Source organism: Centrocercus urophasianus, unplaced genomic scaffold (genome assembly GCF_019232065.1).
Source record: "Centrocercus urophasianus isolate 14NV4802_14NV808 unplaced genomic scaffold, USGS_Curo_1.0 seq_10, whole genome shotgun sequence".
NCBI classification, from domain to species: domain Eukaryota; kingdom Metazoa; phylum Chordata; class Aves; order Galliformes; family Phasianidae; genus Centrocercus; species Centrocercus urophasianus.
Window position 1 is genome coordinate 13,442,164 of NW_024884142.1, and position 12,650 is coordinate 13,454,813.

General features: G+C 39.3%; 1 protein-coding gene across 1 annotated transcript in view; it reads left to right on the forward strand.

Moving 5' to 3' along the window:
• Positions 1-548: 548 nt before the first annotated feature.
• The window catches only part of DLGAP2 (DLG associated protein 2), a 410,760-nt gene continuing 398,658 nt past the window's right edge, over positions 549-12,650 (forward strand). Inside the window, exon 1 of the mRNA XM_042817501.1 lies at positions 549-615. Coding sequence (XP_042673435.1) covers positions 601-615 — 15 coding nt within the window. The 5' untranslated portion in view covers positions 549-600. The remainder of the gene's footprint in view (positions 616-12,650) is intronic.

Below are 12,650 nucleotides of genomic sequence, written 5' to 3' on the forward strand. Positions count from 1 at the left end.
TTTCTTGGCTTGTGTGTAGGAGTATGAAGTATAGTAATAATTGCATTTTCCATTCATTGGGTTTTTGATCACCTGCATTGTAGTGCTGATTGTCCTAAATAAGCTCATTTCCTTCTTTTGGTCTCACCTTCCTAGTAGATAATGTCCATTGTAGTTGGTGAATGAATAACTAGATGATAATTTCAGACCTTTTTCTTTATTCTTGTACCTTACATGTAAAGAGCAAAAGATTATAAACCTTAACAAAATAGGATGGCAAAATTGAGTACATCAGAAAGGTTTTATGCTAGTATGACTGTTATGTATTTCTGTGTGTTTTTCATTCTACGTTTCTGTACTTAACTAAATTAAAAGCTGCCTGGGATCATGTTTTTGTTTTTGCTGTATATGCATGCCACATGAATTTAAAACCCTTCCTTTCTTTTTTCTTTCTTTCTTTTTTAGGGGGTGGGATGTTCTGCATTTTTATTGCATTTTCCCCATTCCTATTCATTCCTTATCTTAGGATTTCTCATCCTCTGAAGCACGAGAGTAGCTACCAGGAGCTCACCAACTGCTACTACATGGGACTGCCTGCAGCGGGCACGAGGCTTAGACATTATGGGGACAATTCAGGTACTGCTTAAGGGCAAAAGCCTTTCTTTCTGACAGAGATAGTTGCCTTGGAATACAGTGTGAGCTTCAGGCCGTGGCATGATGGTGGAGTGCAATACTGCCTCTAGGGTAGTGAGACCTAGAAGTCGTTGCTCCTGGGTAGTGCTTGTCCTGGGGAGTGATATGTACTCACTCCCCTTGTAGTGGCATTCCCAAACCTCCCCAAAACCTCCTTCCTCAGCCCTCTGCCATGGAGGAACTCAGCAAGCACTCTGTTTAAACATCCCAAATTAAATTTATCGTAACTATCCAAGAGCAGAGTGACAGGGCTTCTGGTGGGGCCGTAAGCCTTGGCGACCACTGGGCAGCCACGGTGGCAACTTACCCCCAACCCCACGATTTGCTTCTGAGCCAATGCCTCCCGGAGGTTCTTCCAGCACAGGTCCAGCTTTGCAGAAGCGACAGACTGTGGCCCAAGCAGGCTTTGTGTGTGGCTGATTGTGTGCCTTGACTGCCGGCAGCCGGCCCTGTGCATTACAGTATTTTCCAGAAAGCTCCTTGGCTGCTTCAGTGCAATGAAGTTTTTATGGCTAACACTTCAGTATGGCAACAAGCTAACAAACAGAACAATTCTGTTAAAATTGGAGGCAATTAACATTCATGGAAAGAAATGCATTGAAGTTGTCAGCTTTCAGGCGAAGAATATTACAGCAATGCCCTCTAGTGTTGCTTTCGTTAAAGTGTGAATGAATGCTCCCCGGGAAAGATCCCGCCGTGCAGAAGGCTGCATCCTTCTTCTCTGCTTGCAAGACTAAGCCCTTGACAGAGAATGCACAAGGCAGAGATCAAATTCATGGTACTTGACCTTTACCAAGCTGGATATTCTTTGCCTGAAAAAAATAGAAGTATGAGCTGATGTATGTGTTACTTATCTGTACTACATTTTCTTTAAAGTTGAGTGAATAATTTTATGAAATACTAATAATTTTCTAGTGCAAGATTATGTATTTTTTTCCTTGAGCTCACAGCTTAAGAAATAACAAGCAGCTTTAAGCCTTAAGTCCATTTTAAATGGTCATGTGCTGCTGGGATTTGATTTAGCTTTATTACATTGCATGAATCAATATGTTCCTGTACTTCTGAAAATGCTCGAACTAAGTGTAGGCTTTTTTTATTTGTTAATACTTAATTAAGCAACAGCGCTGCAAGTAGAAGAGCAAGACCTGAAATTGAATTTTGGGTCATGACATCTGATGGAGTGAGTTATAAACTATATAAACTATAAATAACATCAGGTATTGCACAGTATACACACAGCAGATTTTATACAGCTGTACAGGTTCCATTTTCTCTGCGTGGTCATCTTTTGTTGGTTAACATTTCCACATCTCCATGTACTATAAAAGCACATCTAAAAATACGGACGAAGGCTTCATCCCCAAACTCTGATCACAGAACAGTTGTTATGCGACATTTACAAAGCCTGCTTAAGCCGTCTGTTTTCTGGGCTTCGACTTCATTTTCTAATTAAACATTGTGAAAATACAACAGTGAGAAATGAATAACAAAAGTGAAGAGGTGATGGATACAGCCCAAAATGCAGTTTAAGCTATTTACTTCTTATACATTAAGAACGTATTTCAACACCAGAAGCGTTTCTGGAGGAATTAAGGTGGCAATGCAGGAATTCCATAGAAAGAAACCTGAGTATGCAAAAGGAAGTAGATCCAAACCCATCTATTTTGATTTCATGTTTTAGACTGTTTGCAGCTTATTATTTCATTTACAGTATGCATTTGATAACTTTAACATACTGAAGGGTATTAGTTCTAACAGGTCTTGATCAGTTTTGCAAGTAAATTGTTGATACTATGAACAGGCTCCTTGAAATGAAAATATGTGTCCCTATAAGGAGGTAGTTATATGCCATATGTAAAGTTACCCACTAAGAAATACATTGAATCACAAATATAAAATACAAAGATCACGACCTTTTCCAAATCTAGCAGTTTAAAAATACTTGTTTGACTATAAGGTAGTTATAATTTTGAAAGCAATCTTCTTTGTTCCACTGCCTTCTTTTTTCATATTTCTTTTATAGCCATTCTTGCTGACCTAACTGAAAATCTTAATATCTTCAAAGTTGTTTTTTTTTTAAGATGCTCTCCTACTTAACTAACAAATGTAATGGGTTCTCGAGAATAGACAAGCTACAATATATGATGATCTCTAAAATCATGCTTTCAGTGTACAGTCTCCCCCTAAATATAGTCTTTGCTAGGCTTTTCTAACAGAAAAGCAAGGACAATTGTTTCCATCTGAATTCTATTTGATGTTTTTTCGTGGTGGAAGGACATGGAGGAGGAAAGGTATGAATTTCTATAGGAATAATTCCAGCCTTGGAATTATCAAAAAATAGTGATGAAAAACAAGACAGTGGTATAACACTGTGCTTCTGTAAAAGCACCAGCTAAAACTGGGGACAGGAAAAATGTATTATATTTGCTTTTTTGCAATTATAGTACTGAACCTTAATCTTGAAAGCAAATGAATTTATTTTGTAAGAGTAATTTTTTTTTCTTTTTTCCTCAGTGGAAGTGTATGCAAATAAAAGATTTAATGGACTCCCTATTTAAATATATGAATTAAAAGTGTGTGCAAACTGCTGTTTGCACATCAATAATTGCCTTGTGCCCAACTGCCAGCCAGGCTAAACAGCTTAACAAACATTGAAAAGGGGCTTAGTTGCTTTGTTCACCTCTGCTCTTACTCCTTGACTACAGCATGTAGTTTTTGCTTTAAAATGTATTTTTGCTTCGGGGTAACTAATTGACACCAGCCAACCTGAGATGAAGTCACTGTAGGAAAACCCTGGGGGGTTTTGTCAAAGGGTAGAACATCATGAGGACTGGTTGATGTCTGTGCCTGTGGCTGACCTGGCCCAGATTACCTTACAGTGCAGCTGAAGAGCTTTTTCTTCAGTGTAGCTTTATATGGTTCATTTAATAGTTACGTTCCAAAGTCAAATTATGCCTTTTCTGACTGAGGAAAGAAACGTTTACAGAAACTTTTCTATAAGAGCTGATGACACCATTGCCATTGAAAGTGGAGCATTAATATGTGCCTCCTTTTGGTTAGGCTGTTGAACTGTAAGATTTTAAATTTCAGCAGAAGTAACTGATTTCCAGGACGATGGATGTGGGTGTTATTTATCCCCGAGGTTGACAGAAAGCACTTTTCCCCTCAGGTGTGCATACTGCAAATTTCAATTACAGATTTGTTTATTTACTTCTGTTGTGTTTCAAATCTGGTCACACAAATGAACCACAAAGCCAAATTACAAAGAAAACCGAGCCCATTATTCACCAGTTCCTTTTAAAAATGAAAATGAATAGTAAAGAAACAAGGGTACAACTCATACAGCACTGAAAAATAGCAAGCAGTCGTTTCGCTTTAATCCAAGATAGCTAGTTATCAGATTTTATAGAAAAACACACAAGAGAGTAAAAGGGGGGAAGAAAGATATGGAAAAAGCTCCCGAATAACCATCAGTTATGTGGTCAAACAGACTGGAATGCTTCAGGCTAGGAAAGAGGCACCTGAAAAAGGTCTGAAAGTTTCACTCGTGAGAAAAGTGGGCATCAGCTACAACTTACAGGTGGTAGGTTCACAGCGTGTGAAAGCAGAAGGATCTGCATATAGCATGTTCCTGAAACTCCTTGTGTTGGAACCTTTCGGGTACCAACATTTTCAGATCTTTCAAATCAAATTGATTCAGCGGAAGGTCATATTTGAAGGGCTATTAAACACAATGGGATCAATTCAGGTGTGTTCACCTGTGTCTTTGTGTCTTTTGAAATACTTGAGGGTGTCCATGACATCTTGCAGGGCTAGTACTGGGTCTGTGGCTTCTACAGAGGGAGCTGGAGGTCCAATGTGCTATCGTTTGGGCACCACATACAGCTTTCAGTGCTTGTGAGGTACTACCCAAAAGGTCCTGTAATGCTACCTCTGGCTGAGCCTGTGGTTGCTGGAGGTGAGGGAAGTGTCACTGATTTATTGTGCAGATCTCATTGTCTTTTGGCCATGGCCTCATTAGGCAGTAGGAAGGGTGACTCCAGTCTTCTGAGTAGACTTGTCATGTGGTGATAAACACAATGTCAATGACTTCCTGTAGCAGTACAGCATTGCTGGCTCTGGTGCATTGCATTGCTGGCTCTGGGTGCGGTGCAGAGCTGCTTTGGGCTGGTAAACCAGTGACACCTTGTGTCCAGGCAACACAGACAACCTCGTGGCAAAAGGAGAGCCATGTGCCCAGATTTGAGTGGCTCTGATGAGATTTGGCAGGTCAGCTTAACTGACATGTTGTTCTTTGTAAAGTGATGTGACTGTTTTGCTGGCAAATAGATAGCAAGTAAAGAAGGACAATTTAGCCTTAAAATGAAGCAAGTGCTGTTTTGTGACACGTACAGAAGAAAAGCTATTGAGTTTTGTGTCTGAGTAGTGAAATAAGGAATAACACAGAAGCCATAGATTTTTATTTCCCAAATATCTGTTGGGTTGTCAAGAGATATGAAATCTCTGAAATTTTTCTTTAGGATTAGCTAGTTTTGTTGATTTGGATCAGATTTTTCTATTTTTCATAACAATTTCAGTGTAGAAGAGCAGATCGATTTTTCTGCAACATATCAAACAATCAAACAGAAGTCTTGAGTGCATTTTCTGTTAGTGCAGACATTAGTGTAGTTGAGCCATTTGGTCACTCCATCTTTCACTAAGTCACAGCATATTACAACGTGAATTTGGAAGGGAGCACTGCATCCATCTAGACCAATCCCTTCTCGAGGAGGGACACCCAGAGCAGGGTGCCACGACCTTCAGAGGGAACTTTCTGTGTTTCTCAGTTTGTATCTATGCCTCTTGTCCTGACATTGGGCACTACTGAAATGAGCATGGCTCTATCCTCTTTGCAGTCTCCCCTCAGCTATTTGTAGACATTGAGGAGTTTCCTCCCGATCCTCTTCTTTTCCATGCTTTCCTCATAAGAAAGATATACCAGACTCAGCACTCCAGTGGTGTCTTCATCAGGGCCGAGTGGAGAGGAAGTATCACCTCCCTCAGCCTGCTGGCAGTACTTTGCTGAACACAGCTAACAACACTGTTAGTCTCCCTAGCAGCAAGGGTGAATTGCTGGCTCTGTTCAGCGCTGTGTTCCCAGGAGCCCTCAGTCCGTTCCTGCGGAGCTGCTTTCCAGCTGGCTGCTCTCAGCACGTCGCTGGGCCTGGAGCTGTTCTGCCCCAGGTGCTGAACTCTGCTCTTCTTGTTGAACTCCATGGGAACCATGTTAGTCCATTTCTGTAGTCTGTCTCTGTGGTCTGTCTGAGGTCCATCAGGGTGACAGCATGGCCCTCCAATGTATCAACCCGCGTTTCCCAGTTTTGTGTCATCTGCAAACTTTCTGAGGGTTCACATAAGCCAAACCTGCTCTCTCAACACCACCCCTTCCCTATAATGAGTGGAGCTCACAGGCAGAGAACCAGGCCCTAATTTCCTTCTTAGTTCTTAATATATGGTGGTATTTGGCTTACACAAATATTCCCGAGGCTATTTTAGGGTTTACTGTTTTCCTTGCTATTTATTCACCTGTTTTACCATTCAGCTGTAAGTGCAGAGGAGGGTTGATAGCTTGTAAATAATCACTCTGCATCAGTCTTAGCCATGCTGCCCTGAAAGAATACAATTTATGTGTGTATGTCACCTAAAAGCAAACACAAACACCACTTTGTTTTGCATTGCTGTTATTTCCTTGTTGCAGATAGCTTGCTTTCTGTTTCTGGTGGCTGGACTGGAACTTGCTATCACAATGCAAACAAACACTTCTATCATTAATGGTTGGCTATAGCCAGTCTCACTTGTTCTGAGTCCCAAATCCTCTATTATTGCTACTGTTTTTTGCATTTACTATGGCATTTAGAAAATGCTTTCTGAGAGCTGTACACACTGTGAACCATGTACACACTTTGAAAGTCAGAAGGTTTGACTCCCACAACATTTCCTGAAATAAAGCTCTGCATAGCTTGTAACCAGTGCACATTATTTTAATGCATTTAAACTAGATTGAAATTAACAAGTCCAGCTATATGGAAGTTTTGCTGACTCTCTGCTAAGTCTGTGTGATGTTTTACAAAACAGTGAATATTTCATATCTAATATACAGTGACCCAGCTTTGCAGTCTGAGCCGTACTCAGTTTTGATGAACTTTCTTGTTAGTACCTTACATATTCTTTCACAACCAACTAGTTCCATAACTAGTACTGCCATGCTGCGAACATTTTTTATAAACTGCTATGCTATAAGCTTTTTTATTCTAATTAGTTATGAAAAATATGACCCTAAACAAACACTGAAGACAAAAAGTTCTTGAAAAGCTAGTTTTCTGAAATTGAAAGTTCATCTTTAAACACGTGAATGAAGTGTGGCTTTTCTTCCTTATGTTTTTGGTAAATGTTAAGCAAGTTTATTAAAAAAATTGACTATGTTGTATACAGTCAAGCTGCACCATTTGTGCAAATAATGTAAGCTAATAAATACTGTGGTTCTTGGTTGTTTACCTGACAGAATTTGATTATTTATTTACAGAGCTAGAGGTTAGCTTTGCCCAGTTACTCTTTAGATAGGTGGCCAAGAGCTTTTTGAAGGATAATTTAGCTCAGTCAGCTACAGCTGCTAGACTGTGTAAATGTGCATATATATATGTAAATGTACATAAAGCATGCAAAGACATCTACCACAGAATTCACCCCTAGTTCTCATCTATTTCTCTATGAGCTGTCTTCCTTCCAGCTATTATCTAGTCAATGAATGTAATATGCGATGTGGATTGCATGATATTTTCTTAAGCTTCAAATAAGGAAATTAGTTCTGAGTGGGATTTACCATTGTGGATCAGCAGATTTAGCCTAGAGTATGTGTAAATATATTTCTTAGTCCTTTTTTCTGAGGTATGTGCACTATATATGCTGGAAGATTTGTAAAGTACAGTTTGATTGCCATCTATAAATAGTGCTACCTTTTCTTATTTCATAGAGTGCCGTATTATGCCATGCTAGAAATGCTTGCTAGTTATTCTGTGAACAAAGGCACAAAGATGATGAGACCAGGTCATTGCAAGACAGTCTTGATGAAATCACACTAAAAGTGTACAAATCTCAACAACTTGTTCAACAAAAACTGTTAGGAATATTGTAAAAACCAAACGAAAACAACACAAGCAACAAACAAAGAAAAACAATGCCCCCAAATTCCCCGCTGAGCTAATCTAATGGGAATCGGAAAGTCTGAGCTCCTTTCAGTCATTTACTGAATGGACTCTCAGTCCTGCTGTTTGAGGAAGGCTCTCAGGAGAAGAGAGAACAACTGCTGCATCATTTGTAGGCTGCTGTGTTTGATTTCTGCACTGCCATCTCCCTTCCCATGTTCGTATTGTGAGCAGCCGTCCCCACTCAACTGCACTCCAGCTGTGCTCTTCAAACACAATTCCTTTCCATCAGAGCCCAAATTGCTTTGTATATCAAGGAGATGTGTAGGAAATGGGGAATTACTTTGCAGCAGCTGAGGTCTCCTGCCTAAATCCTAGAATTTGTAGAACACTCATTCATTTGCCTGTGGGACTCATTCTGAGAAACTGCCTTCCTTTTAGCACACTGCACAAAAACAACCGGCCAGAGCGCAAACCCCTTCCATAGCAGTAAAACTACTACAGTGTTGCTAGCTAGGTGGAACAGTGCTCAGTTCCATCTTCTATCTGATGGGACACAGGCTCCATTCCCTCTGTCAACAGGCAATAGGTCTGACTTTCTTAGTTCTTTCTCTTGGAGGAAGTCCTTTGGAATTTTTTTCTTTTGCAAGAGTAATGAAACTTTAATAGGACAAGAGAAAAAAATAAATGCCATAGCTTGTAGTTGAAGGTACTTGTGTGGGCCAGGGAAAGCCTTTGTTGACTCTTGAATGCTTACTTCTTTGTACCCAATTAGCTCTGCTCAGTAGAGGAAGAATTCATTTGCAGCTTTTCCATTCTGCATATTTATCTGCTAAAGTCCAAAAAAAAATGTTTTGATGCACCTCTCATTGCTGACTGAGATTTCAGATTTCTTATGTATGCTCACGATGTTCTGTGATGAGACTGAGGGATTCTGCTTTTTTTAGAGATGGCCCCTTTTAAAAGGAAAGCCGTGAATGACTCCCCGAGTAAATGTCCTTTATATTCCCTATGCCCTTAAAGCAAAATTCTGTCTAGATTAGGCACTTTGCGCTTTGAAAGTTTCTTTCACCTTGGTTCACTGAGGCTCACTTTCCCAGCGCCTTGCAGCTTTCCTTCCATTCCTTCCAATTTGTGCCAGAGATGGAAAGAGAATGACTTGGCCAGAATAGGTCTGCTCAGCCTCAGCGCGTGAAATATCTCCTAGGCTGCCCGTTGTCCTGCTGGTGAAAACACATTTGAAATACAACATGATCACAACTAGGACACTCAAGGAAAGGCTCAAGTGCAACTGTCTGAAATGCTTCATGATAGGAAAAAAAAAAAAAAGAAAAAGCTGTGTTTCTAAAAGAATGTTGTTGGAAAGGGAAATGAACTGAGTAAGGATCATCTTTTCCTTTGAAAATGGGCTAAGCATTATAACCCATGCAAATTTTTCATCAAATTCTACCATGTCTTTGTGAGTTGTTCCAAAACTTGGCAAATATTATTTAAACTGTAATGTTATTTTTAGCTTTTACAAAAATAAATTGCTTCAAACTTGATAACAAAATAGTCTAACTTATGCAATGTCATTTTAATGGGATACAGAATTAATAATTATTTCCCTATTTTATTTCATAATGGAAATAAATTAAGAAACTAATTAAAGTGCAGCTAAATTGGCCACAGTTCAGGCATTTTTGAGGAACAAAAGCTTTCTTCACTCATTTAAAAAACTGACATAAAATATGGGAGGATATTTTAAGCAAAAGTTCTCTGAGGTAATGAATTGAATCCAATGAGTCTCTTAATTTGCTACTTAATTTTTGTTATATTTCAAAATCCCTATCCTGGTTCATGCAGACACGGCCTTTGCAATTTCATACTTTAAGAGAATATTGGGAAAAACTGGCTGATTGTAAATTGGAATTTGTACAATGAATCGTCAGTGAAATTTAGCTTTGTTCAGAGATCTGGAATAAGAATTATGCTACGTGTAAGCCGTATTAAGGCCTCTGTGAGAATCACATTGTTCAACTCTAAGATAATGCATAATTGATTTTATCTTGGAAATGTATACTATTGCTCTTCTTTGTATGAGATGAATGGGTCTGACAGACAAAATACTGCATTTAAGAGACAAAAGATAAATCATTGTCCTTTGATTTCCTTCCTGTCCTTATGATAAAATCTGAATTATTTCTCTGTATTTTCTTCTACTGGAACCCCAGTTAGATTTCCTCATTTCCTTCCATTCAATTTATGTCTGTTTAGTAGTTGAAGTTGTGTAGTACTTCACCTTGAGAAGTTGGAAATTGTGCATGATTTGCTGGAACTGCTCAGAGAGATATAAATGAAGCAATGGCAAGTTCTCGATCTCTTTGATTTGTAATCACGCTAATGACAATTTTGTTTAGAATAAAATGCCAAAATGGTAATAAATGAATGCAACAACTTATACTGCTATGGTATATATATTGCTATACCTGAGAAAATTGGTCATGGAAAGTATAATTTACAAACTGTGGTGGAAGAATAAAGATGATTGAAATTGTTTGAAAGTGATTGAATTTCAGTAACCAATTTGCTAATAAGAGCACTTTTCAATTTTACATAGGGAACATAAAGGTCTTTGGGTCATACCTGTTCATACTGGGAAAAAGCAAGAGTCAACTTGGGTCATCTCAAGATAGAGGCAACACAGATGGTTTAAGGCAGTAGGCTGTGTAGTGCCACCAGAGTCATGGCTTGCGAGCTTTAGGTAGATAAAAGCCCAGAAAGGCAGACAGGCTGCTGGTGTCACTGTGAAGTGAATGGGTGCTCTCCGAGGCAGTGATGGGTATGTGCACTCCTGCTGTTGATGATGGGTGCATAGGAACCCGAGCAATGAGACCATGAGTCTTCGGGATGTTCCCTGTTTCTCCGTTCCCAGCTCTGCCTCTTTCCCTTCGGTTACGGTTTCAGAAGAGGCCAAGCTCTCTCATTGTCTCAGCAAAACGCAGACAGTTCTCTGTGAGAGCTGTGAGCCTGCCTTGGATGATGGAAAGCTTCCAAGGTTTTCCAGGTTGGCAGTTCTTGCTAATTTGCTCCCGAGAGTTGGGAGGAAGTAGCTAAGGCAACTTTTGAACCAACAGTGTGAATCCTAGAGAGCTAAGAAAATTTCAGAGATTTGGAAAAGTGCTAATGCAGTTCAAATCTTTAGAAAAGAATAGAAAATGGGATCTATAAATGCATCCTTTGCATGAATTCACTTTCCTGTAAAATATTGGAATGGTTAGCTTGGAGCAATCAGCAGGAAGGTTAGGTTAAAAAATACAAATAATTCCAGTCAATAGGATTTGATGGACAGGGACCTTGTCAAATAAATCTCTTCTTTCTTTGGCAGGATTTTAGATTGGCCAATGGAAACATCAGAGTGGATACAGAAACAATTCCACTTCTCCAAAATATTTGGCTCAGTATTACAGGGTATTTTGATTAAAACCTGGAGATGTGTAAGAGGAATAAACTACTTTCTCATTTATAGTTTTAGCTGCGACCCTTCCTAGACAGAACTTGCAAAGACTGATTATTGACTGAAAGCTATTCTGCACTTTTGGCAATGGTCTGTGTGAAAACATAGTTGTTATTGTTTGAGAAAGGCACGTAGATGTTAGGAATGTTAGGAAATGGTGTGAATTCTTCTCTAAATAGTTTTTATTCATAAACTTATTTAAAGGAATTGAGAACAAGGAGTGGAGGCTATTACCAGAGCAAAGGAAATGCTGTATTAGAAGGCAGTACCTCTGAGAGGTGGTGTGGTCAGTGTGGATAGCTTCTGGACATGAGCTCAAATAAATGGTCTATCTTCAGAACTAATGCTTACTTAAACATATAAAGGTGATCAGGAACAAAATGAAATAAAATTTTGTCCCAAACTGGTAGGGCTGCCATCAGAGCACTGTGGTCTGCGGATGGTATATTATAGCAGGCATGGAGGTCCTCAAGGATGTTCCAGCAGGACTCAGACTAAGCGCTTTGTGAGGACAGGGCCAGGAGCTCCAGCCACTCAGACTGAAGGGAATGGAGGATCATCTGATGACTGAATGAATCCTCAAACAGCGTAAAGATGTCTGATAGGAGCATGCTTTTCTGCTTTGCGTTCAAAGGCACAAGAACCTCTGGCTGGAAATTGGCAGAGCTGTGGTTAGGGACTTGGGGATTTGCCCAAAACTCTTTATGTGCAGCTTGCAATGTGCATCAGCCTAGATAAGCAGGAAGAAGCAGATGAGGTAGCTGAGACTAGCAGCTACACTGAGTACTCCAGTCTCATAGCATAGGTGACTTCTACAATAGAGTCTTCCTTTCAAATACACCTTTAGTTTCTAACCTTGCCTGTCCGAGAAACGTAACTTGCCTCACAAGTAAAGTGTATGGCATTTCTCAGAGTGGCAGTGTAGCTACTGTAGCTCTCAACACAGTTCAATTAGGAAACAGAAGTGAGCCTGGCTATCTGTGTTAATAGAAAAATAAAAAGTCAAAGTCTAGTCCAAAGCCCATTGAACTCATTGCAAATTAATTGCTATGTCCAAGTCCAGCAAAATATAAAATGGATTATGCTAGCTTGTTGAAAAACAACAAAATAATAGCAAACACTAATGAGATGTATACAATTATATGAATTTGAGATATAGTATATTTAAAAGTATGCTGTAAATCTCTGGTAACACTCTTTCAAATGCAAATATTCATGTAAGCTTTTTTGACAAAAATATTCTTGATAGTGAAGGCTTGCAATGGAATTAAAAAAATCCTATTTGCATACATATGTAGGCT